The sequence below is a fragment of the Pan troglodytes genome, chromosome 18 (assembly GCF_028858775.2).
Source record: "Pan troglodytes isolate AG18354 chromosome 18, NHGRI_mPanTro3-v2.0_pri, whole genome shotgun sequence".
Taxonomy (NCBI): domain Eukaryota; kingdom Metazoa; phylum Chordata; class Mammalia; order Primates; family Hominidae; genus Pan; species Pan troglodytes.
Genome location: NC_072416.2, coordinates 54,925,799 through 54,952,535, shown reverse-complemented (window position 1 = coordinate 54,952,535; position 26,737 = coordinate 54,925,799). Strand labels below are relative to the sequence as shown.

General features: G+C 46.3%; 1 protein-coding gene and 1 pseudogene across 6 annotated transcripts; one reads left to right on the top strand and one right to left on the bottom strand.

The window, feature by feature from the left end:
* The first annotated feature begins 7,267 nt into the window (after positions 1-7,267).
* On the top strand, positions 7,268-7,378 carry LOC112205979 (small nucleolar RNA U3; annotated as a pseudogene).
* A 2,559-nt stretch (positions 7,379-9,937) lies between these two features.
* Positions 9,938-22,968, bottom strand: HERPUD1 (homocysteine inducible ER protein with ubiquitin like domain 1). Of its 6 annotated transcripts, none has more exons than XM_001141795.5 (8): positions 21,457-22,968; positions 18,540-18,617; positions 18,377-18,451; positions 16,991-17,121; positions 14,459-14,581; positions 13,568-13,918; positions 11,571-11,676; positions 9,938-10,693 (listed from the first exon to the last, which is right to left on the bottom strand). In XM_001141795.5, the coding sequence occupies exons 1-8, from the start codon at positions 21,781-21,783 to the stop codon at positions 10,529-10,531; spliced, it is 1,356 nt and encodes a 451-aa protein (XP_001141795.2). In that variant the 5' UTR covers positions 21,784-22,968; the 3' UTR covers positions 9,938-10,528. The 6 variants fall into 6 exon arrangements, with proteins under 6 accessions (XP_001141795.2, XP_009429125.1, XP_009429124.1 ...); XM_009430850.3 differs by having other exon boundaries at positions 9,938-10,554; positions 21,457-22,060; XM_009430849.3 differs by having other exon boundaries at positions 18,377-18,448; positions 21,457-22,040.
* Positions 22,969-26,737: the final 3,769 nt, after the last annotated feature.

Here is a 26,737-nt window from a genome sequence, read left to right as displayed (position 1 = left end):
ATCTCCCTCTGTTGCCCAGGCTGGAGTGCAATGGCGTGGTCTCAGCCCATTGCAACCTCTGCCTCCTGGGCTCAAGCAATTCTCATGCCTCAGCCTCACGAGTAGCTGGAATTACAGATGTGAGCCACCACACCCGACTAATGTTTTTGTATTTTTAGTAGAGACAGGATTTTGCTATGTTGGCTAGGCTGGTCTTGAACTCCTGACCTCAAGTGATCCACCGCCTTGGCCTCCCAAAGTGCTGGGATTACAGACATGAGCCATCACGCCCAGCCTATAATTTTGTTTTTAATAATAGCTGTGTTCAATAATTGGCTCACAAAATTCCTGAAAATTTAACAATTGACTCCCATGAGCAGACCAGGCTTCTCCAGCCCTCTTTGAACTGCATGAGACTGCCTCTTGAAACTTAAGAAGCTCCAAACCTTACATCCCACCAAGGTTTGCGCTGGGACAATGTTCTGAGCTCTGTCCTCAAGCATGTGTTTCTCCAGGTCATTGACCTACGGCAGGAATGCCCGGCCCCTTCCTCAGCCCTTGGTTGCAAACAGGAGGCCACAGGCTCCTCACGTCCTTCCAGTCAAGGCGAAAGGTCTCTCCTTGCAGCCTAGAGTGAAGCCTTCCTGCCCCAGCTGGCTGACCCCTCATTCTGCCTCTCTCTTGAACCCAGAGGCGTCTTGATCCCCGGGCCCCACCTCTGCAGGACAGAGCCAGGATTTCTGGGAGGGGTTATTACAACCATCCCCCATCTCTTAGCCTGGGACTTTCTGCAAAAGAGTTAGGGGAGTAGGCCACAGAGCAATGGCCTGCCTTAGGTCACAGCTGCTTTTAATCCCAGCTCCCATCAGGCCTGGGTAGAAGCCCTGCCACCTCAAATCACCAGGCACAAAGTCCCCGCACTGGGGCAAATCATAATGTTGGGCCTCTCTTTTGCCCCAGCCTCTCCACCCTAAGTTTATTTTCATCTTGACAGCACCCCATTCCTCCCACCTAATCCCCACATTCATCTTCCCTTCTTCACGATCAACACTCATTGTCTTAATTTTTTGTATTTTCAGTAGAGATGGGGTTTCACCATCTTGGCCAGGCTGGTCTCGAACTTCAGACTTCGTGATCCCCCCGCCTCGGCCTCCCAAAGTGTTGGGATTACAGGCGTGAGCCACCGCACCTGGCCGCAGAGAGCCTTATGAGGACGTGTGCGTGGATATGTGGGCACAGATATGCACGTGTGCACAGATACACACACACCACATACACACTAGCACCCAGCTACACCTGCTTGTGAGACACACACAGGTACACCTGTATGCCCACAGCACCTACCCCAAATACACACACTCAAACATCTTGGTATGCACCTCATTTTTTAAAAGACATTTTCATGGACTATACATTCACAGAGCTTTTAGCATTCAGTGTTTCCTGCAACCTCAATCCTTCAGGAACCACGGTCATGATGCTGTCTTTTCTGCATCTGCCCTAGACTGTTATTTACTTAACCTTTTCAACGGACTGACTTTTTTACTTATGTGGATTTTAAAGGGGAGCTTTATATCCCCACTTTAAATGGAAAATACATTTATCTAATACATTGAAAAATAGCATGCTATTATAATCAAGTGTTTTTGGCTTTGCACGGTGGCTCATGCTTGCAATCCCAGCTACTTTGGTAGGCCAAGGCAGATGGATCGCTTGACGTCAGGAGTTCAAGACCAGTCTGGTCAACATGGTAAAACCCTGTCTCTACTAAAAATACAAAAATTAGCTAGATGTTTTGGTGGGTGCCTGTAGTCCCAGCTACTCAGAAGGCTGAGGCAGGAGAATTACTTGAACCTGGGAGCCAGGGACTACAGTGGGCCAAGATTGCACCACTGCACTCCAGCCTGGGCAACAGACGGAGACTCCATCTCAAAAAAAAAGAAAAAAAAAAAAAAAGAAAAGAAAAAAGAAAAAAAAGGAAAAGAAAGAAAAAGAAAAAGAAAAAAAAAGTGTTCTTCCACCTAGAACGGTTTTGCACACCCGTCCCTGGGTCCCGTGTGCCACTCTGGGGAAGTGCTCCATTATTTCACTCCAGCCTTGTGATCCCTGTGCGGTGGGCAGAGCAGGTTTTATATTTCACAGGGTCTGTTATGATGAGGAAGTGAGAATTCAGTGGGGTGATGTGACTTCCTCCAGGCCCCACGGCTGCAACTCACACCAGCTCCCCTGCCCCACATCTGGTGCCCTTCCCTGGGGACAACCCCTCTGGCCTCATCCCTACAAATCACCTCCCCTTTCAGTCTAATGCCAGCAAGAAGGTTGTCATCAGAAGAGACCATCCACCTTCCCTGCGGCGTATCCTCCAGTAGCACCTCAAGGTGGCGCCTCCTAGCCAGCCAGGGCCACCGCTCACCCTCCCAGGGCTCTGTGCAGCCCTCCCTGGCCCCGCATCCTCCACCCTGCCCTCTGTCATCAGCCATCCAGTGCTTATTCCCCAACCCACTTCTTGGAACTTTCCCTCTACCTTCATGCTCTGACCTGGGGTCTGCTGCCTTCCCTGCAGGCCTCAGTGGGGCTGTTCTTCCTCCCACACGCCTCCTCGCTCTTCCCTCATAGAACTCCAGCTCCTTGAAGTACACAACATCAGACTCTGCTGCTCCCGCCCCATGGTGCTGTGGTGGCTCCCATCCCATCTCGACCACATCCCGTTTCTTACTGCAGGTCTCTGGCCCTACGTGCTGTGGCTCCATTTCTGGGCCTGATCTCCACAGCTCCTCTGGGCTCAGCTTCAGACACCTGCCACCGTGCAGGACACACACATACAGGACACACGTACCCGCTCCTGCCCCAGGGCCTTTGTCCTTGCAGTTCTTTCTGCTTAGAGGCTCTTCCTCCAATCTTTGCTTGGTTTGCTCATCATTCAGGTGTCACCTCTTCAGAGGCCCTCCCCGACCACTGTCTAACCACTCCTCCTCCTGGTGTCGAAACCACTGCACTCTAAAATGTCCCCTGCCACGTTATCCCCTCTCCTTTCCATGCTTTTTATCCTAGCCCTTGTCATTTTATGTCTGCTTGTTTCTTTGTAGTCTCTGTTGACCTGCCAGGGTGTAGAGCCCACAAGGACAGGGATCACCTGCAGCAAGTGAGTCCCCAGGAGCTAATGGGTGAGTGCTGACAATGTGGTACATATGCCTACTCAGGTGCTCTCCAGCCAGCTGTGTGCACACAGATTCGCAGCCTATCCATGTATAGGCACCTACGCAATCAGGCACACAGATTCTCATGTACACAATGGGCTTCAGAGGGTCCAACTCTGCAGCTGGGTCAGTGGTGCTGTCCCACCCCACCCTCCGGGTCCCTACACCATTTAAATCTCATCATTTCCACCCTGGAGACATCCTTCCAGATGAAGCCTGCCTCTTCCTGCCAGCCTGCCTGGCCTGGTCCCTGGAGTGGGAAAGCTTTAGGAGGCACAGAGCAAAGCTTCAGGCCCTCCCCAGGGCCACCCCCACCTGCCTTTGCTCTCAGGCAGAGCCAAGGGGAGGGGACCCTGCCTGAACAAATGACACAGCCTGCCTGGAAGCAATTCCCACCCCCACTGGCCAATGCACTACACAGGGATAAGGAACTGGACCTCACAACCTCCAGAGCCGGCCTCTGTGTCAGTCAGGGTTCCTCCAGAGAAACAGATCCAATAGCGTATTCATTAACTTCTAGAAATTGTCCTACACAGTTGTAGGGGCTGGCTAGACGTGTCTGAAGCTGTAGGGTAGGATGGTGGGCTGGAAACTCAGGCGGAAGCTGAGGCTGCAGGCCATAGACTTAATTGCTCTGTCCTTGGGGAACCCTGAGTTTTGCAATTAAGGTATTTCAGATAATTAGATGAGGCCCATGCAGGTTAATCACATCTGCAAAATACCTTCATAGTAACAACTAGATTCACGGGGTTTTTGTTGTTTTTTCTTTTATGTTTTTTTGTGATAGAGTCTCACTCTGTTGCCCAGGCTGGAGTGCAGTGGCATGATCTCCACTCACTGCAGCATCCACCTCCCAGGTTCAAGCGATTCTCCTGCCTCAGCCTCCTGAGTAGCTGGGACTACAGGCACACACCACCACGCCAGGCTAATTTTTGTATTTTTGGTAGAGATGGGGTTTCACCATGTTTGCCAGGCTGGTCTCAAACTCCTGACCTCAGGTGATCCGCCTGCCTCAGCCTCCCAAATTGCTGGGATTACAGGCGTGAGCCACCAAGCCTGGCCTAGATTCGTGTTTACATAACTGGGCCTAGCCAAGTTCACACATAAAACTAATCATTACAGTACTCTCTTTGTCAACCTGGCACCTGTATGCATCTCCTTAAACCACACTTAATCTCCAGATAAAGACAGTAACAAAGCCATACTTCCACCTAACATGACTCAACCATCCTGCATACAACAGAAAACATGCCAATCCTTTCCCCATAGAGGCTGCAATGTCCTTGGGTGATGTTTACTCTTCTGCTTGACATTCTGTCACTTCAATGCTGTGATGATCCATCTTATGTTCGGTGATAAGGGAATGAGAGAGGAAAGAAACAAAAGAGTTTTTTTTTTTTTTTTTTTTTTGAGATGGAGTCTTGCTCTGTCACCCAGGCTGGAGTGCAGTGATGACCCACTGAGTGCAGTGACTCAGCTCACTGCAACCTCCACCTTCCGGGTTCAAGCAATTCTCCTGCCTCAGCCTCTTGAGTAGCTGGGATTACAGGTGCCTGACACCGTGCCCGGCTAATTTTTGTATTTTTAGTAGATATGGGATTTCACTCTGTTGGCCAGGCTGGTCTTGAACTCCTGACCTCGTGATCCACTTGCTTCAGCCTCCCAAAGTGCTGGGATTGCAGGAGTGAGCCACCATGCCTGGCCTAAAGATTTGTTTTATATCTATAATATGTATTAGATATCATAGCATACAAGTTTGTATATGAATATACAAATATATTAATAACAAAATAAGGAACAGTGTCGGCCACCTACCTTTTGGTCCATGTTTCAGCCAGCCAACCAACCAACGAACCAAACAACCAACCAACCAAGTTAGAGCCCTTTCTAACCCCTCATGCTAAAGCACTGAGTTAAGAATCTCTGCTTAGTGGGCCCATATCATTACGTTCAGCCAGATCCAACACTATGGTCCTTCCGTGATCTCACAACCTTAAAATCTACTCCCATACATGTCTCTTGGATTTGTCTGTGTAAATTGGAAAAATCATGCAGTTCTTTTGGTGTGTAACACACCTCTTCATGGGTCACAGTGTGTACCTTTGTCTCTGGGGCCTGGTGGGACTTGAGTCTAGTTACAGGTCCAGAAGAGGGGAAGGGCATAGGATCCAAGAAGAATCAGAAGTGCCCTGCAAGACAGCTACCTCAGGGAAGGCCACAGGGTTTCTCAAAGGGCTAAGAAATTGTGATGAGGTCAGGCACGGTGGCTTACGCCTATAATCCCAGCACTTTGGGAGGCCGAGGTGGGTGAATCTCTTGAGGTCAGGAATTCGAGACCAACCTGGCTATTGGGGTGAAACCCTGTCTCTACTAAAAATACAAAAAAATTAGCTGCGTGTGGTGGTGCGCGCCTGTAGTCCCAGCTGCTCGGGAGGCTGAGGCAGGAGAATTGCTTGAACCCAGGAGGCGGAGGTTGCAGTGAGCTGAGATTGCACCACTGTACTCCAGCCTGGGCAACAGCACAAGACTCTGACTCAAAAAAAAAAAGAAAGAAAAAGAAAAAGAAAGTGTGATGATTACAAGGGTAGGGAAATAACACCTGCACACTCGCTGCCAATCTGTGTCCACACAGCTGGACCCAGGGAGGGGTAGATGGGCTGTTTCTACTGGCAGGGAACATAACAGAATTTAGGGATTCAATGTCCCCAGCTTTACTGGAATCTTCCCTTATGTTCCCATTCCAATTTTCAAGTTGCCCTCACTTTAACTGAAGACGCCCTGCAAGGCTGGAATTTGGGAATTGGATTTGCGACATAATTCAGCCACGTGCAAGATGAGACTTTGGGTTTCCTTTTCACAAATCTCAGCCCTGGCCAGGCAGGGTGGCTCACAACTGTAATCCCAGCACTTTGGGAGGTTGAGGCAGGCAGATCACTTGAGCTCAGAAATCTCAACCCTGCAGCTACAGGAGATAGGGGTCTCTTCTAAGGAAGTCACAGCAGTTTTTATGCAGAGCTTGAGCTGGGAATTTGAAACCTTGAGCTCCTCCTTTTTTTTTTTTCTCCACTTTGTCCAGTGTAGTTGGGAGCAACCAGCCAATTTAATACTTCCTAGTTTGACTACAATGTTCTAAGGGGTGGGGGGTGTAAAACATAGCCAAGGACAGATGCAGGGGACAATATGGGTGCTAGCTCATGCTTGCACTCTCCCCTGCATCATGTGGGTGGTGTCTTCTCCCAGTTATGACAGGGGTAACGGAAGGGATGCACTGCAGGATTTCTGGACCTGACTGGGTGACTTCCACAACCTCCTCTGAATTCATGCTCAGTCTCCAATCATGGAGGACCCTGAGGCTGGGAGTGCTGTGCTTCCAGTGCTTTGCATGGTCAAAAGGGGAGCCCCGGCTTCCCCTTTTCTCCAGTCTCAATCTCCCTACCGTCTTCATACTTATGTGGAATTCTCTTCAGTTCCTCCCACACCATGTTCCCTCTGCCTTTGCACAGGCAGAGCTCTCTTCCTGTCTTCGCCTGTCACTCCTGCTCACCCTGCAGCCCTTGTGTCGGTGGCACACTTCCATTGCTGCACAGGAGTACTGGGATGGGGCTGTGGATGTTATTTCCCTGTCCTCGAACTCATCACACCTGTCTGCCATCGCTGCTGTACTTGCCACCCACAGCCGACTACAAGACCCAAGAGGGGAGGGGCCACGCCCAACCTATGCCTCATTCTGTCTCCTGGCCCCCAAGCCATATTTGGCACATGAGGACTGCTAAAAAAATTGTAGAGGAGGTCCACTCCTGAGAGGGAGTATTTCTAGTCTCAGATCTGCCAGTTAGGGGTTTGAGACCTTGGACAGGTCTCTCATCTCTGCAAGCCTCTACAAAATGGGAGAACACCTAGATTGCAGGACTAGCTGATAAGACAAAGAGACTATCCTACACACATCCAAGTACTTTGAAAAGGACCAAGTAATTATTACATAAAACCTGGGATTCTCCAGGGGACCTGGAGCCTCCCCCTTTGTCAGTCAGACTGTAGACAGGTATGGCTTCTCATCTCCCTCCTGGCTATGTAAAGAATATTTATCTCCTAAGACTATACTTTCAGGGATCATTTCTGTGGTTGGTTACCAGAGAAGTTTCTCTGAACATGTAGAGCACTGGTAAAAAAAATAAATAAGAAGTCATTTATTTATTTTTTGAGACAGAATCTCACTCTGACGCCCAGGCTGGAGTGCAGTGGTGTGGTCTTGGCTCACTGCAACCTCCCCCTCCCGGGTTCAAGCAATTCTCCTCCCTTGGCCTCCCGAGTAGCTGGGATTACAGGTGCCCACCACGACGCCCAGCTAATTTTTGTATTTTTAGTAGAGAAAGGTTTTCGCCACGTTGGCCAGGCTGGTCTCAAACTCTTGACCTCAAGTGATCCGCCTGCCTCAGCCTCCCAAAGTGCTGGTATTACAGGCATGAGCCACCGTGCCTGGCCAAAAATAAATTAAAATAATTTTATCTCCATTGGTTATTGTGTAAAATGTCACATCTAACACAGTATGTTTGCTACGTAGAATGCCAAAGGTGGTGTTGATTTAGTAACTCATTACTAAATTTCCCAAAATGAGGCACATGGATAGTCCTGGGCCATTCTCAGGAAGGGAAAGCCCCAGCTTCAGGCATATTAAAGGACCCAGAAGGCCTGCAGTGAAGAAATCTATGAACTTGGATCAGCCTGAGGGTTCCAAAATGTACTTGATCATGAAGCTCATTTTTTAGGGGTGGGGGGGGGTGTGTGTGTGGGGGGGGTAGAGTGTTTCTTCTACAGAACTAGGATTCAAGAAATTGCACCTTAAAAACACAGACTTAGAAAGCTGCTATAGCCAGAGCTGAAATCTGGGGCTTTTTCAGTTATTTACTTGTTACTTCATAATAAAGGCCCAAACCAATAATTTTCTAAGTATTCAGAGTGGTGTGTGGCCCATGATCATGGCACATTGAGTAGCTGTGGTGGAAGCACTGAATTTCTGCCATGTCCCACCTGTCAGCCGTCTTAGGCCTTAATTGCTAAGAGTCCTGCTTGCCCCAGTGGGGATGGGGTGTCAATCTGAACCCTGGTTAGCTCTGTTCAGGGGCACCTTCCTGGCACTATTTATTTTGGGCCTGTAGAACCCAGAGTTTAAGCCACAAACTGACATTTCAGGGGGTAAAATCCCCACTCCTTCAGAAACAGATGGTACCACAGCTGCCTGGGGCCTTGGGCCCCTTGCCAAATGGTGATGGCCTTGCCTCTGAAAAGCAGCAGGCTTTTCCACCCAAGACTTTGGGAATTCTTAATGTCTGTTTTCCTAAACCAGCAGGACCTCATTCCCAAGCATGTGCAGAATCCAGCTGTTTGGCAGGAAGAACACGTCCTGTGGCTGAGCTTTTACTCCTGCTGCCACCCTTCTTACCTTGAGCTGGAGAGAAGGTGAGTCATTTCATACCTCATCATTTTTCCCCCATCATTTCATACCTACTCTAGTTACAAGTCATTTCTTCCTTGAAGCAAACTATCTCTTCACAATTTGTGAATATTCATTGCCTTCTGATAGTTCTGTTCTAGAGGCACACAGTTATTTGAAACTTTTTGCTATTTAACTCCTTACAAAAGGGTTTCAGTTGGCTTTGAAAGCATAACCACACATAAAACATCTTTGTACCTACCCAGCGTCTTGCTATGAGTTGTTTAGTGAATGTTTATCTTAGGTAAACAATGTTTCCAATGAGGATTAATTTAAATGACCACAATCGTGATAGAAAAGGCTGATTTATTTTGCCAAATAGAACACCTACACATAACATTACTCACGTAAAAATATATAAAACTTTGCTTTAAAGATTAGTCCCTGGCTGGGTGCGGTGGCTCATATCTGTAATCCCAGCACTTTGGGAGGCCGAGGTGGGCAGATCACCTGAGGTCAGGGGTTTGAGACCAGCCTGGCCAACATGGTGAAACCTCGTCTCTACTAAAAACACAAAAAATTAGCCAGACATTGTGGTGGGCACCTGTAATCCCAGCTATTCGGGAGGCTGAGGCAGGAGAATCGCTTGAACTCAGGAGGTAGAGGTTGCAGTGAGCCGAGATCGCGCCACTGCACTCCAGCCTGGGCAACAGAGCGAGACTCCATCTCAAAACAAAAACAAGACCACCACCAAAAAAAACAAAAAAAGATTAGTTACCACAGTAGTACTTAAAGGATTAAAATCACAAACATAAGCTCAGCTTACAAAAACATGAAATTTGAGCTGGTGAAACTATTGCAGATTTGCCAAGGTGAAACCACTAAATTTACTACATTTAAATTTGGGGAATTTAACTTTGATGGGTTCCTATATAAGCCAGTACTGTTTAAATCAGGAAATGGGGGGAAACACAGGTATATTCTTAGTAAATTAAAACTTTCAAGCTGAGTGTGATGGCGCATGCCTGTAGTCCCAGCTGCCAGGGTGGCTGAGGCAGGAGGTGGCTTAAGCCAGGAGTCTGGGGCTGTAGCCAGCTACCAGCCCACTTGTGAGTAGCCAATGTACTCTGGCCCAAGGAACAAAGCGAGACCCCATCTCAAAAACAAAAACACCAACAAAAACTTTCATGGCCTTACCTGATCATTCTTACCAGCAAAAACAGTCCTCTTTTGAAAAACAAGCATTCAGGTTAAACACCGACAACTCAGTTGTTGACTGTCTAGATACAACAAACGCAGAGTAAACTGCTAGGATGACAGGAGTCTCTGCCAGGGTCATTCATAGTAAAACTTTATTGAACAGAAAACCCAGCAAAGGTTTTCACCTCCGCAAAGTTCCCCTTAGTTTAAAGTAAAGCACTGCATTTTAAAAAGCAATTATACATAAGTCTTTCCTAGAAAAGTCCTGCTAAAACATGTCTAGCAATTTCATTGATTATATAAAGTAGTACACTTAGTGTAATTTAAACATTCCAACAGGAATCAAATCGTACCAGCAGAACCACTTCTGCATCTATGACTTCTATGTACAAACACACATGCAGACACACACATTTGGAAAAGTTCCTCAAGCATAGACATGCAACACCTAAGGCCTTCTACTTACAGTGCTTATTAAACTACATACAGTATATATTAAAGCTCTTCAGAATAAAGACATGAGAAGCCTTGGGCATTTTTTGTTCACCAATTTGTATCACGGCTTCACGTTTCTGCTTTTGCTTGCTCACAAAAGCATATCATCATCCACACTGTTTTTTAAAAACTCATCATTGCCATGTCCAGGAGAGGCAATCTAGCTGGAGTCAGGTGATCCAGTCCATTCCTGTCAAAGCCTCCAACAGCTACAGCACAAACACCATCAGTTTGCGATGGCTGGGGGGCCTTCTGGAAGAAGAGAGGCAAAGAAAGTCTTGAAGACAAGCCATGCTGTGCTCATAAATGAGGGGCTGGTCTGCTCGCCATCTAGTACATCCCTATCTGGAGGGAGGTGGTTGGGGTCTTCAGTTTCAGGATCAGTGCCTTCCTACAGGTAATGAAACAATGAGAAAACAATTAGGGCTGTGATGAACACCAAATAATGTTAGGAAAGGGCAGGGTAAATCCCTGCCCCCTGCCCCATAGGCACAGCAGCAGGCAGCCAGGACCCCAGGGAATGATGCCCTAGGCTGGATAGGGCTGTTTCTCAGGCTTCCACAGCACAACTTTGTTGATGTTGTCATAGTTTTGACTGCTCCTGGCAGCAAATATCAAATGAAACAACTAGATCTGCAACTATTATTATTATTATTTTTGAGACAGAGTCTCACTCTGTCACCCAGGCTGGAGTGCAGTGGTGCGATCTTGGCTTACGGCAACCTCCACCTCCCAAGGTCAAGCCATCCTTCCGCCTCAGCCTCCCTAGCAGCTGAGAATACAGGCACGCCCAACTAATTTTTGTATTTTTAGTAGAGACGGGGTGTCACCATGTTGGCCAGGCTGGTCTTGAACTCCTGACCTCAGGTGATCCACCTGCCTCAGCCTCCCAAAGTGCTGGGATTACAGGCGTGAGCCACCACGCCCAGGCTTCAACTATTATTAAACTAGTAGTTAACCACTTCATACCAGTTCCTATGGTATAACACACTGTTACAGACCACTGAACGCTCAAAATAGTGGGTTTAAAAAAATGTTATTTACTTAAGCCAAAATGCAAATTGCCACATGTCAAAAATATGTGATAGAATGTGATGGCACATTCGACGTTTTAAAAATAGCTGCTGCTCCAAGAAGAAATGTGAACAAATCATGAAATATTTAGCCCAATAAAATGGTAAACCACAAGCTGGCAATCTAAAGGTTGAGCATTGGAGAGCCTGGCATATCACGTCAAGCTCGCCTGGGCTTCGTGGGAGGCTCCATACCTGTAAGTTATTGTTGGGGTCCTGATTTACAACGTCAGGAGGAGGACCATCATTTGGGAAGTTCTGAACCGGCCTCGGTCTAAATGGAAACCACCCAACGTGATGCCTTCAAAGGAAGCACATAAAAGTCCATCTTAGCTGATGTCACAGTGAGACTTACTCAAGAATCCAAGGCTCCCCACCTTTAATCACAGCAGCACCCTGATAAGCTCACTGCAAGACCCATCTACAGAGGCATTTGATCACACTGTCTCCCAGACATTCTCACCAGTCTGTTAGGTCCTTGAAGGCAGGGACTGTGTTTTATTCATCATTGCACACCCAGCCATATAAACAGCACCTGGCACATAGTATGCACTCAATAAATGCTTATTTATATGAACTAAATCTTACCCTTGAAAACCTGAACAGAGCGGGGAGAATGCATATACCTACAAAGCTATAATTATATATAACATAATGACAACCTACATTTGGTCATTTAAATATATGATTCTAGAGACTACAGAAAATATTAACTAAACGTTTTATTTGAAGAAACCAATTAAATCCCAAGTCTTAAATATAATGAAATATTAACAATGATTACTTGTGGATATTTGAGTGTTCATTATATTCTACTTATTCCCCTTTTTTATTTTTAAAAGCTAAAATAAAAATCCATTTCTACTATACAGGAAAATTTCTTCTTTTAGTTTCAACCACGAAGACCCATCACTCTAGGCCAGGCTTTCTCAGCTTTGGCACTAGTGACATATTGAGCCAAATATTTACTGTGGGAGTTGTCCTGTGCATTGTAGAAAATTCAGCAGCACTCTTGCTTCTACTAACTAGATGCCAGCAGGACCACTTCCCCTAGATGTGACAACCAAAAATATCTACACATTGCCAAATGTCCCCTGGGTAGAGAGGGTACAAAACCACCCCCAGTTGAGAACTACTGCTTCGGGCCACAGCTAAAACCAAATGTCAGGTATGTGAAGGTTCCCTTGCCTTTCAGGGCCATGCTAACAGTCAGTGCCTGACTTTACCCTGGAAGGCAGCTGTGGCCTGATAAAGGCAAATGTGTTCTCATTCAAAACAAATACAGTTTTCTGTTCCATGCCTCAGTATGGCTACATAATTGTGGTTTGTGAGCCTGGAAGGTAAGGTAGCTTATCTAGAGGACAAGATAATATTCTTATATTAACACAGGATTGATATGTTCTTGGGACCATACAACCAAGCCATGAATTCCTTGTATTGAAAGTGCCAGAATACATACTATTTATTATGTATTTATTCTAAGACAGGGTCTTGCTCTGTCACCCAGGCTGGAGTGCAGTGGTGCGATCTTGGCTCACTGCAACCTCTGCCTCCCCAGTTCAAGCAATTCTCCTGCCTTAGCCACCCAAGTAAATTACAGGCCCGTGCCACCACACCCAGCTAATTTTTTGTATTTTTAGTAGAGACGGGGTTTCACCATATTGGCCAGGATGGTCTCAAACTCCTGGCCTTATGTGATCCTCCTGCCTCGGCCTCCCAAACTGCTGGGATTACAGGTGTCAGCCACTGCACCCAGCCACAGAGTGATATACTATTTAAACACATCTCCTTCTACAGTAACTGAGACTGCTCAAAAAAGAGCAAAATCTGGCCAGGCGCAGTGGTGGCTCACGCCTGTAATATCAGCACTTTGGGAGGCCAAGGTGGGCAGATCACTTGAGATCAGGAGTTCGAGACCACCTGGCCAACATGACCAAACCCCGTCTCTACTAGAAATATAAAAATTAGCCAGGCATGGTGGTGGGCGCCTGTAATCCCAACTACCCAGGAGGCTGAGGCAGGAGAATCGCTTGAACCCGGGAAGCGGAGATTGCAGTGATTGTGCCATTGTACTCCAGCCTGAATGACAGAGCGAGACTCCATCTCAAAAAAACCAAAAAACAAAAAGAGCAAAATCTGCTTAGTGTGAACACAGTGTAGTGTAATTTATATTAGAGAAACCATCTGCTTACAGGTACATAACAACGGTGGCCCCCATGACCATGAGGAATCTGCTCAGGGAGGAGTAGAAGTAGAGGATACTGAGAAAAACAGAAAATGTAGCTGCTGAATAGGTCCAATCCAACCAATCTCGATTTATTTCATCATCTTCTTCCACAATAGGGCCACCTTGTGCATTCATCCGCAAATTTTGATTGGCTCCAGGATTGACAACCACTTGAGGAGCAGCATTCTGATTGGCAGGCTGGTTTTCAGCTGGAAACTGGTTGTGAATAGGGGCTGGAGCAGGTGCAGAGACCACAGGTATCTCTTGTGCACTTGGTGGTGGAACAAAAGCCCCTGATGCAGCAGTGGCTGCTAAACTAAAATAAAAACGACAGAGGCAGATACTGTTGAGACCAAAGCACCGTGAAGTCTGTGGCTTATTTACACAGCAGTCTTTTACTGTTAAGAATTTCAAGTAGGTAGATATGCCTTTGATTTTTCTTCAATTTAGTGAAGAACTTCCTTACTAACTATATCTATAAATGCCTTTTCTAAGAAAAGCCACAAGGTGAATTTCACCTGGAATTAAACATCAAGCCCACTGTAAGATTATGGCACAGTAGCAAATTAAAATCCTCACAAAACTTTGAAGATAGCACAAATTGAAAAGAAAATAACATGTTCTAAATAAAGTCACTAAACTATGTATCACACAAAAGCACCCTTGTGTCAATATACAAATCAGGTAGCAGCTGTCATTTACACTCTACTCTACCCACAGACCAAACAGAGCAGGGCTCTGCAGACTGATGAAAATACACTCATCCCTCCATTCTGAACTTTACAGGTAACACGGATAAAATTCCCCTCAATTCCCGGGAGCCCTGGCCACACCCAGCATGGCGGGAAGGACTCACTATTGCATGTAGTACTGTCGTGCATATATCTGCTGGAACCAGGAAAGCTGAAGCCACCCATAGGGTGTGTAACCGGAGAAACCAGGACCCAGGCCTTGGAATGCCTGCTGGGCAGCTTCAGGCCTATACATAGATTTAAAAAAACACTCATTTTGAGTGGGTTGAATATGAACAAATGAAAACTAAGTTTAAATTAAAATCAAGAATTCAAATCGAAGAGACAGAAGAATGGAATTTACGGCAGTTACATGGTAAATGACTGCATGATGCACCCATGTACCACAAGCACAGAAGGTACTAAATGACACAGCACTTCTACCACAGTCCCATCCCACAGGAAAACAACAGCCCTTGCCACCTACTTGCTGAGTGCACAGATATATAAACAACCTTTTTGGGTTAAGTAGATCCCACCTCAGTTTTGACTTGTTGAGTCTCACTGCAGGTCTCAACCCACTGTTCATCTTTTAGAGAGCAGCTCAAAAGCCACATTTCTCCCAGTCTTTCCTGAAGGAAATCTCTCCCATCCTCCCAATATCCACTTCTTCCTCCATCCTCCATCTGAATCTATAGTGAAGTGTGCATGTGGTATCACCTGTGCATGCTTACTGACCACCGGGGGTCCTGTACAGGCTGCTGGATCCACAGCAATCTCATGAAGGAGATTTTACAAGGGGAACCCAAGTACAGCTCAGGGAAGACAGGGGCTTTGCACGAGGTCACTGAGCTAGTAAGTAGCAGGGCTGGATTTCAGAGCTGGTCTGATGTCAAATGCACGCTTTTCTTTTTTTTTGAGATGGAGTCTCGCTCTGTTGCCCAGCCTGGAGTGCAATGGCGCAATCTCGGCTCACTGCAAGCTCCACCTCCCGGTTTCACACCATTCTCCTGCCTCAGCCTCCCCAGTAGCTGGGACTACAGGCGCCTGCCACCACACCCAGCTAATTTTTTGTACTTTTAGTACAGACGGGGTTTCACCGTGTTATCCAGGATGGTCTCAATCTCCTGACCTCGTGATCCGCCCACCTCGGCCTCCCAAAGTGCTGGGATTACAGGTGTGAGCCCGCGCCCGGCCAAATGCACGCTTCTTTAATCAGGCCACGCAGCCCTCAACTTCACAGGGCAGGTGTATGCGAGTCATCTTTGGCTTTGTGCTTCTTACACAGTCAATTTCTTCAGTACCACATCACAAAATTGAAATCATAATAGAATTGCCCAAAGATCAGAAATTGGTTATGTGGTCATTCCTGCAGGTCAACTCATATCCTTAAGCAAAGTTGTATGTACTGGCTGTTCAATAAATATTTGTTAAAGGAAATCAAGTTTAAATATGGTGAGATTCAGAGAGTCAAATATGAGCCTCAATTCTCAAGTTAAGAATAGTTGAATCAGAATAAGGGAAGTAGTTTTAAGTTTTTCTAACCAATAATTTTCTATCCAATAATTATCCAATTTATATGCTGACAATCTTTTAACTAAATTCCATACACAGAGTATTTCTCAAATAGTATTCCAATACAAGTAAGCTTTGGTATGATGCTGTTTTTGATCATTTAAGAAAATTACAGTGCATGGAAATAAAATGATAAGTGCTTTTAAGATTTCTGTTAGATTTGATAATGGCATTCTAGATATACAAGATAACTAAAAGGTTTTCATAGTTATATACTGAAGAATATAGGAATGAAATAACATGATGCCTGGGAATTACTTTTAAATACTTTTTTTTTTTTTTTAAAGGGAAAGGGTAATAGATGAGCTATGGTAAAACTCTGATTGTTATTTATTAGGCCTGGGTGATGGTGTGGGGATTAATTATCCAGTCCCCACTGTTGTGTATATTTGAAAGCTCCATTCGGGGGAAAAGGAAGAAAAACTCATTCCTAAAACACCTGGCTTTATAAAATATTGTGTATAAAAAGTACTAGAAAAAGGGGGACGGAGAATTGGAGAGTTACAGAATTGCAACTTGCAGTTAACGAATTTTTCCCCAAAAACAATGTATTCCAAGAGCTATAAAAATCCAAATAACAGAGCATTTAGTTCTGACTTTCGCTCTAAAGAAAAGCTTTAATAGTTATAAGAAATTGGCCAATTTTTCTAGTACCCCCAAGTCTTTGGAAGGACACTTCTTAAACAGTCTCTCCCTTGTTGTCACCCATTGTTACAATAAAGCACAAAGCCACTCAGCAAAGCAGCTGCACAATGCTTACGACAGCTGTTTTCTCCTGCAGCAGCACTAATTTCCTATCGTGACGGCAACCAAGCGGTCAGCACAATGGAAGGATAAAACGCCTACATTTTCTTTTTTTTTCAATATATGCATTACCTACTTTTTAAATTTGTGTGTACTAAAAGGCTGTGTATTAAGAAAAGTTAAACATATAAGAGATCTTTAAAGCGAAGCTATTTATAAAGCAAAATTCTGTATGTTTAAAAGTTGATTATATACGTGTAAACATACCTTATTCTTAAATTGATGCAAACGAGGAACATTCATGTTGCATAAGCCAAGATCTTTATTATAACACTCACCTTGAGATGTTTTCCCATCCAGGGGAAGAAAGGTTCCGAAGAACTTCCCTTTGCCTTAAACCATCACTTGAGGAATCCTCAGGATACTGTCCCCGATTAGAACCAGCAGGCTCCTCTGTGGATTCAGCCACCTAAATAAGTGTAACATGAACACAGAACAAAGGAGCTGATGCAACTGTCTGAAATCAAGCAAAAGGAATTATTTTGCTGTCAAGGGCTTACATCTCCTACCCCCCACCTCTGAACGTGACAAAATTAAATAGAAGCAACGTTATGTAAAAAATAGTCTGACATTTATTCAACATAATTTTCAATACATAGATGCTAAAATATTCATATTTTTTCCCTAGAGTACGCTACACTTTCATTAAAATCTTCCAATGAAGTTGTCATTGGTGAGAAAGCTTCCTGATAATGGTGCTAAATTTACTCATTGCAGACATCTGACCAACAAGATTTATAAATACAACCCAGCCCACAACTTTCTAAAATAGTATTCCAATATAAGTAAGCCTTGGTATGATACTGTTTTTGATCATTTAAAAAAATTACAGTGCAGGGAAATGAAATGATAAAGTGCTTTTAAGATTTTTGTTAGAACTGATAATGGCAAAATAGGGAACTTCCTATGCTCTGTTCAGATGTTCTAGGAAATATAATACAAATTTAGAGTGCATCACTACATTAGAATACTAATACCATATATGTGAATAAACATTGTGAAATGAAAAATAAATGGTTTCGTGTGTCATATGTAAGTCTTTAGAGCCAGGTCTAGTGGCATATGTCTGTAGTCCCAGCTACTCAGGAGGCTGAGGTGGGAGGATCGCCTGCCCTCAGGAGTTTGAGAAAAGCCTGGGCCACACAGCGAGACCATCTTTAAAAAAAAAAAATTCTTTAAAGATCACTTGATAAAGACTCTGATCTTTTCCTATCCAACTAATCACAATGAAAATTTCTAAAAGAGATATATTCACTTTTGTACTCTTTATATAAAACTCTATATTAAAAAATTTTATAATTTTTTATAAAGAGTTCTTCAAAGTTCTCCTTTGAAGAAACTTGCTATATGCTAAATTCAATAAAAACCCAATTAGTGTTAGTTCAGTAATCTAGATACACAGTAACCACAGATCAAATCATATCCCATAAGATAGTGCAATATGTAACTCCACCTTTCTACTGCAGCACTAACGGAACAATCTGCTACTATTAACCCAACACTTGTGTTGATAATACAGTTTCTAATTCCTAGGAAAGAAACAAAATATTACTTGGTAATAACACCATACAGTCTCTCGATAAAAGTTTTATCCAACTTCTTTTATTACTCCCCTGAAAGTCTGAATGATACAAATTGTTACCATCATGAAGAGGCAGACACACCTTGGCGTTGATTTCTGGCATTTTTGAAGGACTCTTCACATTGCACACCAGATGCAAAACATGCCGTTTTTCCTGCTAAAAGTAATACGAAGGTACTTAAGGACCTGAACCTAACCTGGTGAGTGCTTAAAAACATTCAGAAGTTAATGTGTAAGTGATGTACCTTTGGAAGCAAGTCCCTGAGACATTGGTGATCCAACAACAGCTTCCCAGAATAAATTAACCTCTGGTCCTCTGGACGCTGATCATGGAAAGAAAGAGTAACACAGGTCAGCATTTCACCCCTACAAGTTCCTAAACACAGAATAAACTGTTTTATACAAGTAATTTGAATATGTGTGTTTCCCCCCAGCATCACGGGAAAACACTTTCTCAAAAGCCCCATATACAAGACTTCTATTTAGAAAGTGTCTAACTTTAACTGGTCTCTAACACGCAAATAAATACAGAATGGCAAATTATCGGCTGGGCATGGTGGCTCATGCCTGTAATCCAAGCACTGTGGGAGGCCAAGGCGGGCAGATCACCTGAGGTCAGGAGTTCGAGACCAGCCTGGCCAACATGGTGAAACCCCATCTCTACTAAAAATGCAAAAATTAGCTGGGCGTGGTGGCTTGTGCCTGTAACCCAAACTACTCAGGAGGCTGAGGCAGGGGAATCGCTTGAACCAGGGAGACAGAGGTTGCAGTGAGCCAAGATCATGTCACTGCACTCCAGCCTGGGCGACAGAGTGAGACCCTATCTCAAAAAAAAAAAAAAAAAAAAAAAAAAAAAAGAACGGCAAATTATCTCCAGTCCAAACTTAACTCCCAGGTAAACTAATTCCTATTACTAAAAGCAACAAACAGCAAACAGGGAACCTACAACCAAATTGAGTTTGGTTTCAGAGAAAACTCAGAGAACTCCCAAGGCCAGCCTTAACCAAAATCACCCAGCAGTGCCCCAAAATAATGTGAAGCTATTCTAAACTGAAGCCTTCACAGACAATTTCCTGGCATACAATGCAGTTATAGAGGAGATGGCGTGTGGGTGACATTATACACAACCACCCTGTGAGATTTAGTATCCCTATTTTAAGGGAGGAAAGTCTGAAAAATTGACTTGTCCAAGGTCATCTGCTGCCACAGTGTCACAATTCCAACCCCTCTTCTCCTCCATATCAGTGATTTTAACGCCATGGGGACTGCACACTCTTTTATACAAATCTCATTTTTAAAATCTATTTGAAACTCCATCTAAATTGTACTTAAAAATAATGGCCTCAAATAATATTAACATATAATCTGTCTATTGGAGATCACTAACGTGTTAATCTACTCTTGCCAGAATAACTGATTATGCGAAACCTGGAATAAAGGTGTTCCTGCCAAGTAGCTTCAGATAATTAAAGCAAGCTGTTTAAACAAACAAAACAGCAAAAAGTGCATCTACTTATCCACATACATCAGAACTTTTTGACACTGTGTAACTAAACCAAAATAAATATACTGAATGCTGTGTTCACCGTTTTTCTGACGGATGAGAACTTTAAAAGTAAATGCTAATACATACATGAATTTGGAAAACAGTACCTTTTGTATATGTAGGGTCCTGCATTTATTACAGAGTTCAACCACTAGAAAAGGCTGGAAAACCACAGCTGCCAGTGGTTTTGAATTATTTTCCCCCTTTTAAAGGCCTAACTTGATATTGAGTGTTCACACAGATGGCTGATTTGAAAAATATTAAGTAAAGCAAACAACTATTACAAAGTAGGCCTTCTCATATTATGCCATTTTCTACTACAGAAAACAAATGATAAGTATGTTTCAGCCATAATAATTTTTAGACACAAATTTGTATACCTGAGAGGTATTTGTTTACAATGTTAGGTCTTCAGACTGAACAGATGGTAGCGGCATTCCTCATCAAAGGAAGACCTTAAAAATCCTCCTCCAAAATCCTGCCTTTTGCCATATGATGCAACCATAGGCTACACCTGCTTCACCAATTTGTGTACCCAATAGTCATTCTCATGGCAACACAGCCACCCAGTTTCTTGGAAGCAGCTATGGTGAAACTGAAAAATGTGCCAGGGTGAATTCTAGAGGACATGGAATGCAAGCTTACTAAATAAATATGCAAATTTCAAAATAACAACTCAGAAGGAAAACTCACTTCTAAAACATTCTTGACCATATGAAACAAAAACAGACACAGGCGCTACCACAAGCTGGAACTCACGACTTCACTATCTTTTCCTGCCCGGATGCCCTCTCCTGTGTGATGAAGAATTATGCTCGTGGGCAGTGAAGAACACTGCTGACACTTACATAATATCAGAGCAGAAAGTAAATACAGGAAGGGCCAGCTTACAGCCTCATCACGTGGTGGCCAGGGCAGGCGGTGCTAAGGGTGATGTTGACAGATGCGTCAACCAAAACAAAGCAAGGAAGTCTTGCTAATAATGGAGAGGCTGCCGTCCTAAAACCAGACTGAAGGCGACTCCTGCCTGCTTCCCTTCTCAGTCGCTCTTGGTCAGAAAGTGCACGGGGCTCCACCCCGGGACTCGGCAATGGCTGCTCGGTCCAGTGCGACAGGGAGGGGCACGGCGGAAGGTGGCCAGGGAGGAGAAGAGCCACGTCCTGCTTCTGGGTGTGGGGCCTTCCGTCCACAGTGTCTGGGCGGTCCCCAGGTTTCTCAAGCCACGGCCCCGGGTGGCACCTGCCCGCTCCTCTCCCTGCAGAGAGGCTGCGTTCAGAAACCTCATTTTGCAGCACGGATGTTTTCTTACTTCTAGCCATTGGATGCAAGCCCAATTAGGAACACCGAGTTCCCTGGCCGCTGGGGGGAAACAGGCTTGGAGGGTGAAATGACTCGCCCAAGGTCAGGCTGCTGATTACTGACGACTCCTGGGCAACAGAGGGGCGCCCGCGTCGGCGGGGCAGGGAAGGGGAGACCACAGCCCTGGGGGAGGTGACCGGCCGAGCGATCGCAGCCGTCAGCGGGAGGAGGCCACAGGACAGGGCAGCCGGACGTGGCATCCCCAGCAGAGGGCGGGGGGCCACAGCCTAGGGGCGGGAAGTCGGGGCCGCTCTCACCGGACGCTCGGGGTAGACGCGGCTCAGGTGGGCCTTGAGGTGGCCCACACTCCAGCCGCGGTCGCCACTCAGCTCCAAGTCGCGGTGACGCTGGTTGGGGCTCTTCACCAGGAGCGTGACGGGCTCGGGTTCGGTCTCGGACTCCATGGCGGCGGCGGTGTCGGGGCTCCGCTGCGCTCCTAGGTGCCAGGCAGGCGGCGTCTCAGCCGCCCGCAATCTCTGCAACGACCGTTCACGTCTCTGGGGCGCGCGCCCCCGCTTCGGGCGCCTTTTATAGAAGCCCCGCGCCTGGCTCTGCGGACAGAACGCTCTGTGGCTGCCGCCCATTGGCTGAGGCGGAGGCACTGTCCCAACGTGGCCCAATCGGCGTCCGGATCCGGGTGGCAGAGGGCGGACCGAGCACGTGGGCACGGGCTGATGCAACCCGCCGCCTCTGCGTCACCCAGAGGCGCGGCTGTGCCCCGGGAACCTGGGTTCGGTGGCCATGTTTGGGTGCGCTGCAGGCCGCGCGGGGAACTTGGTCTGAGACCTGCGAGGCCCCCAGCTCGGGTGGCTGAGGGCGCCCGAGGCAGGGGGTGGGGAGTGGGGTATCCCAGCAGACCCCAGTTTAGCAGTCTCTGCAAATTATTTCCTCACAAAGCCGCACCCCCACCCTTTTTCACCCCAGGTGTCAGTGCCCACTTCCCTTTTTCCTGCCTCTGTGGCCCCACGTGGAAACCTACGGGGAAGCCCGTCCTACAGGGGGAGCCTACCCACTCGAACCCTCAAAGAACGGCTGGGCGACCCCGAGTGCAAGCCCACCTAGGAGAACTCCACGTGCTCCTAAGAAAGACAACGAAGGAGCAAGGCCAGATTTTCCTTGGGCTGGGAGGATGGAGGCATCCAGGCAGCTGTTGCCAATTTCCCTGGGCCTCAGACTTGAACGTTTGGGACATCACCCTAATGATGATTGACAAGTCAGCCACAGTCCTGCTCACGCTGGAGTCCCCCTCAAAACGCGTCACTTTATAAGATACTCACACATGCAACCGTTAAATTGGGGCTGAGACGAGGAGGGCGGGGTTCTCCGATTCCTGAAGTGGGACCATAAAGGCCTCTTTATTGTAGGCGTTCCCTCCTCCTCCTCTGTAGGAAAAAAAAAAAAAAAAAAAAAGGCTTGAAAAACAAAACTGACATTGCCCCGGCTCCCTCCTTGTTCCAACCCCCTTGGGACATCTGTTTTTTCAGGTGTTGTCAGGAGCTTGTCAAGGTCAGGAAGGTAACAGGAGGAGCCTGGTCTGGTTGGTGGGTATATTCATCTGCTGCAGCTGCCATAACAAAGTGCCACAAACTGGATGGCTTAAGACGGGGTCCCCAACCCCCCTGGGCCACGGACCACTATGAGTCCCTGGCCTATTAGGAACCAGGCGGCACCGCAGGAGGTGAGCCACCAGCGAAGCTTCATCTGTATTCACATCTGTATTTACAGCTGCTCCCTATCGCTGCATTACCACCTGAGCTCAGCCTCCTGTTAGGTCAGGGGGCGTTAGATCCTCACAGGAGCCGAACCGTATTGTGAACTGTGCACGCAAGGGAACTAGGCTGTGCTCCTTACGAGAATCGAATGCCTGATGATGGGAGGTGGAGCTGAGTTGGTGATGCTAGTGCTGAGAGTGGCTGCAAATACGGATTAACATTAGCAGAGAGGTTTCACTGCACAGAGGCCACCATAAATCAATTGCTTGCAGACTCATATCAAAACACTATCAGTGAGTGGCAAGTGACAAGCTGCATCTGGTGGCAGGCTTTACAATGGTAAGTGTATGTACTTCAGTTGTACAGCTGCATCTGGTGGCCTTAAAAGTACGTTTGAGGCTGGGCGAGGTGGCTCACGCCTGTAATCCCAAAATTCTGGGAGGCCGAGGCGAATGGGTCACAAGGTCAGGAGTTCCAGACCAGCATGACCAACATGGTGAAACCCCGTCTCTCCTAAAAAATACAAAAATTAGCCGGGCATGGTGGCACATGCCTGTAATCCCAGCTACTCAGGAGGCTGAGGCAGGAAAGTTGCTTGAACCCGGGAGGTGGAGGTTGCAGTGAGCCGAGATTGTGCCATCGCACTCCAGCCTGGGCAACAGAGCGAGACTCCGTCTCAAAAAAAAAAACAAAAACAAAAACACAACAACAACAACAACAACAAAAAAAACAGTATGTTTGAGACAACTTCAAATCTCCACGTTCTGGGTTAAAGTCTAGGCTTTAATCCTGAGATGGCCACAAAAACACTGAAAAGCCTGCTTTCATTTCCAACATCCTTTTTTTTTTTTTTTTTTTTTTGAGACAGGGTCTCACTCTGTCGCCCAGGCTGAAGTGCAATGGCACGTTCTCGGCTCACTGCAACCTCCGCCTCTCTGGTTTAAGCCATTCTTGTGCCTCATGCCTCCGCCTATCAAGTAGCTAGGATTACAAGAGTGCACCACCACACTTGGCTATATATATAATTTTTATTATTTTTAGTAGAGACAGATGGGGTTGTGCTATATTGGCCAGGCTGGTCTTGAACTCCTCGCCTCAAGTGATCCAGCTGCCTTGGCCTCCAAAAGTGCTAGCAGTACAGATGTGAGCCTCCATGCCTGGCCTATTGCAACATCCCATCTCTGTGAAGCAGGGTTTTCTGCAGTGACAGCAGCCAAAATGTGTAGACTCAACATAAGCACCATACTTCGGGTGTCACTGTCTCCTATCACCCACAGATGAGACCGTCTAGTTGTAGGAAAACAAGCTCAGGGCTCCCACTGATTCTACACCATGGTGAGTAGTATAATTATTTCATTATATATTACAATGTAATAATAATAGAAATAAAGTGCACAATAAATGTAATGTGCTCAAATCATCCTGAAACAATGCCCCCACCACCCCACCTCTGGCCTGTGGAAAAACTGTCTTCCACAAAACTGGTCCCTAGTGTCAAAAAGGTTGGGAACTCCTGGCTTAAGAAACAGAAATTTATTGTCTTGGTTCTGGAAACTGGAAGTCTGAGATCAAGGTGTTGGCAGGGTTGGTTCCTTCTGAGGCCTCGGGGGAGAATCTTCCAGGCCCCTCTCGTATCCTGATGGTTTGCTGGCACTTTTTTTTTTTTTTTTTTTTTTGAGACGGAGTCTCGCTCTGTCGCCTGGGCTGGAGTGCAGTGGCATGATCTCGGCTCATTGCAAGCTCCGCCTCCCGGGTTCACACCATTCTCCTGCCTCAGCCTCCCAAGTAGCTGGGACTACAGGTGCCCGCCACCACGCCTGGCTAATTTTTTGTATTTTTAAGTAAGGACAGGGTTTCACCGTTTGCCAGAATGGTCTCGATCTCCTGACCTTGTGATCCACCCGCCTCGGCCTCCCAACATACTGGGATTACAGGCGTGAGCCACGGCGCCTGGTCGATTTTTTTTTTTTTTTTTTTTTTGAGACAGAGTCTCGCTCTGATGCACAGGCCAGAGTGCAGTGGCACAATCTCGGTTCACTGCAACCTCTACCTCCCAGGTTCAAGCAATTCTCCTGCCTCAGCCTCCTGAGTAGCTGGGACTACTGGCGCCTACCACCACACTTGGCTAATTTTTGTATTTTTAGTAGAGATGGGGTTTCACCATGTTGACCAGGCTGGTCTCAAACTCCTGACTTCATGATCCGTCCACCTCGGCCTCCCAAAGTGCTGGGATTACAGGCGTGAGCCACCGCCCCCAGCCTGCTGGCACTCTTTGACGTTCCTTGGCATATAGAAGCATCACCCCAACCTGTCTTCATCTTCTCATGGGTTCTCCTTTTGTAGGTCTCTTCACATCATCTTCCCTGTGTGCATGTCTGGCTCTGTGTCCACATTTCTTTTTTCCATAAGAGTACCAGTCATCATGGATTGGGACCCACACTAATAACCTCATCTTAACTCCATCATCTGCAAAGGCCCTATTTCCCAATGCTGCCACATTCACAGGTACTGGTGGTTAGGGCTTCAGCATCTCTTTGGAGGACTCAATTCAGTCCACAATAGTCAATCTTAATATAACACACAATACAGGGTGATTTCTTTCTCAGCTGTCTTTATATTAAGATGAGAGGTTGAGGGCTTTGGAAATAAATTGTCCCCACACTCAGCTTTCTGCAAGTGGTTTTGGTCGGCTGAGAAGGCTCTAACCTTTTTTTGTTTTTTGAGACGGAGTCGTGCTCTGTTGCCCAGGCTGGAGTGCAGTGGCATGATCTCCGCTCACTGCAAACTCCACCTCCCAGGTTCAAGCAATTATCCTGCCTCAGCCTCCCAAGTAGGTGGGATTACAGGTGCCCACCACCAAGCCAAGCTAGTTTTTGTATTTTTAGTAGAGACAGGGTTTCACCATGTTGGCCAGCCTGGTCTTGAACTCCTGGCTTCAAATGATCCACCTGCCTCGGCCTCCCAAAGTGCTGGGATTACAGGTGCGAGCCACCACCTGGCCTAACCCTTTTTTCATCAAAGCTGGCTTCATGGGTGTGAGACCCATGTAGTGGATGGGGCCCCATGCTTGGTTTAATGCTCTGCTATTATCTTTAAATTCTTAATAAATTTTAAACAGAAGCCTTGCATTTTCATTTTGCACTGGGTCCCACAAATTCTGTAGCTTTTCACACATCAGGATGGGAGATAATAACTGATTATGATCTGGTAGTCTTGCAACTAGGGAGAAGCTAACCAGTGGAGCAAGCCCAGGTAAAACCAACATAGGCATTAAAGGAGGCAGCAAGGCAGGAGGTGACAGCTGCATTGAGAAATCAAATATGCCAGTAGTGTGGTTTCCCCTCACCTGCAGTGACAAGCCTCAGGGCCCCTTAAGACGTTAAGATATCTTATCCCTTTCCACTCAGAAGAAAGAAAGTTTAGGAGTGTGATTTTGCATTTTCTTCCCCTAGGGAAAAGGCAATCTAATTTCTGTGATTCTCTCTTGAGTTATCGCCTGGTGAGATAGCTCCTTTTAAAGAAATTTGGGGACAGGAGTGGTGGTTCATGCCTGTAATCCCAGCACTTTGGGAGACCAAGGCAAGCAGATAACTTCAGGCCAGGAGTTCGAGACCAGCCTGGCCAACATAGTGAAAAATCATCATCTCTACTAAAAATAGAAAAAAAATAGTCAGGCATGGTGGCGGGCACCTGTAATCCCAGCTACTGGGGTGGTTGAGGCAGGAGAATCGCTTGAACCTGGGAGGTGGTGGCTGCAGTGAGCTGAGATCGCGCCACTGCACTCCAGTCTGGGAGACAGCGCGAGACTCAGTCTCAAATTAAAAAA

What these genes read in the sequence shown, in the direction of transcription:
- HERPUD1 (XM_001141795.5), bottom strand. Translation starts at nt 21,783, where the DNA reads ATGGGCGGCAGCCACAGAGCGTTCTGTCCGCAGAGCCAGGCGCGGGGC. An exon ending in CGACAGTACTACATGCAATA is followed by an intron (nt 13,919 to 14,458) that starts GTGAGTCCTTCC and finishes TTTTTATTTTAG; the next exon opens with TTTAGCAGCCACTGCTGCAT. An exon ending in GCCACCGTTGTTATGTACCT is followed by an intron (nt 11,677 to 13,567) that starts GTAAGCAGATGG and finishes CTTCCTTTGAAG; the next exon opens with GCATCACGTTGGGTGGTTTC.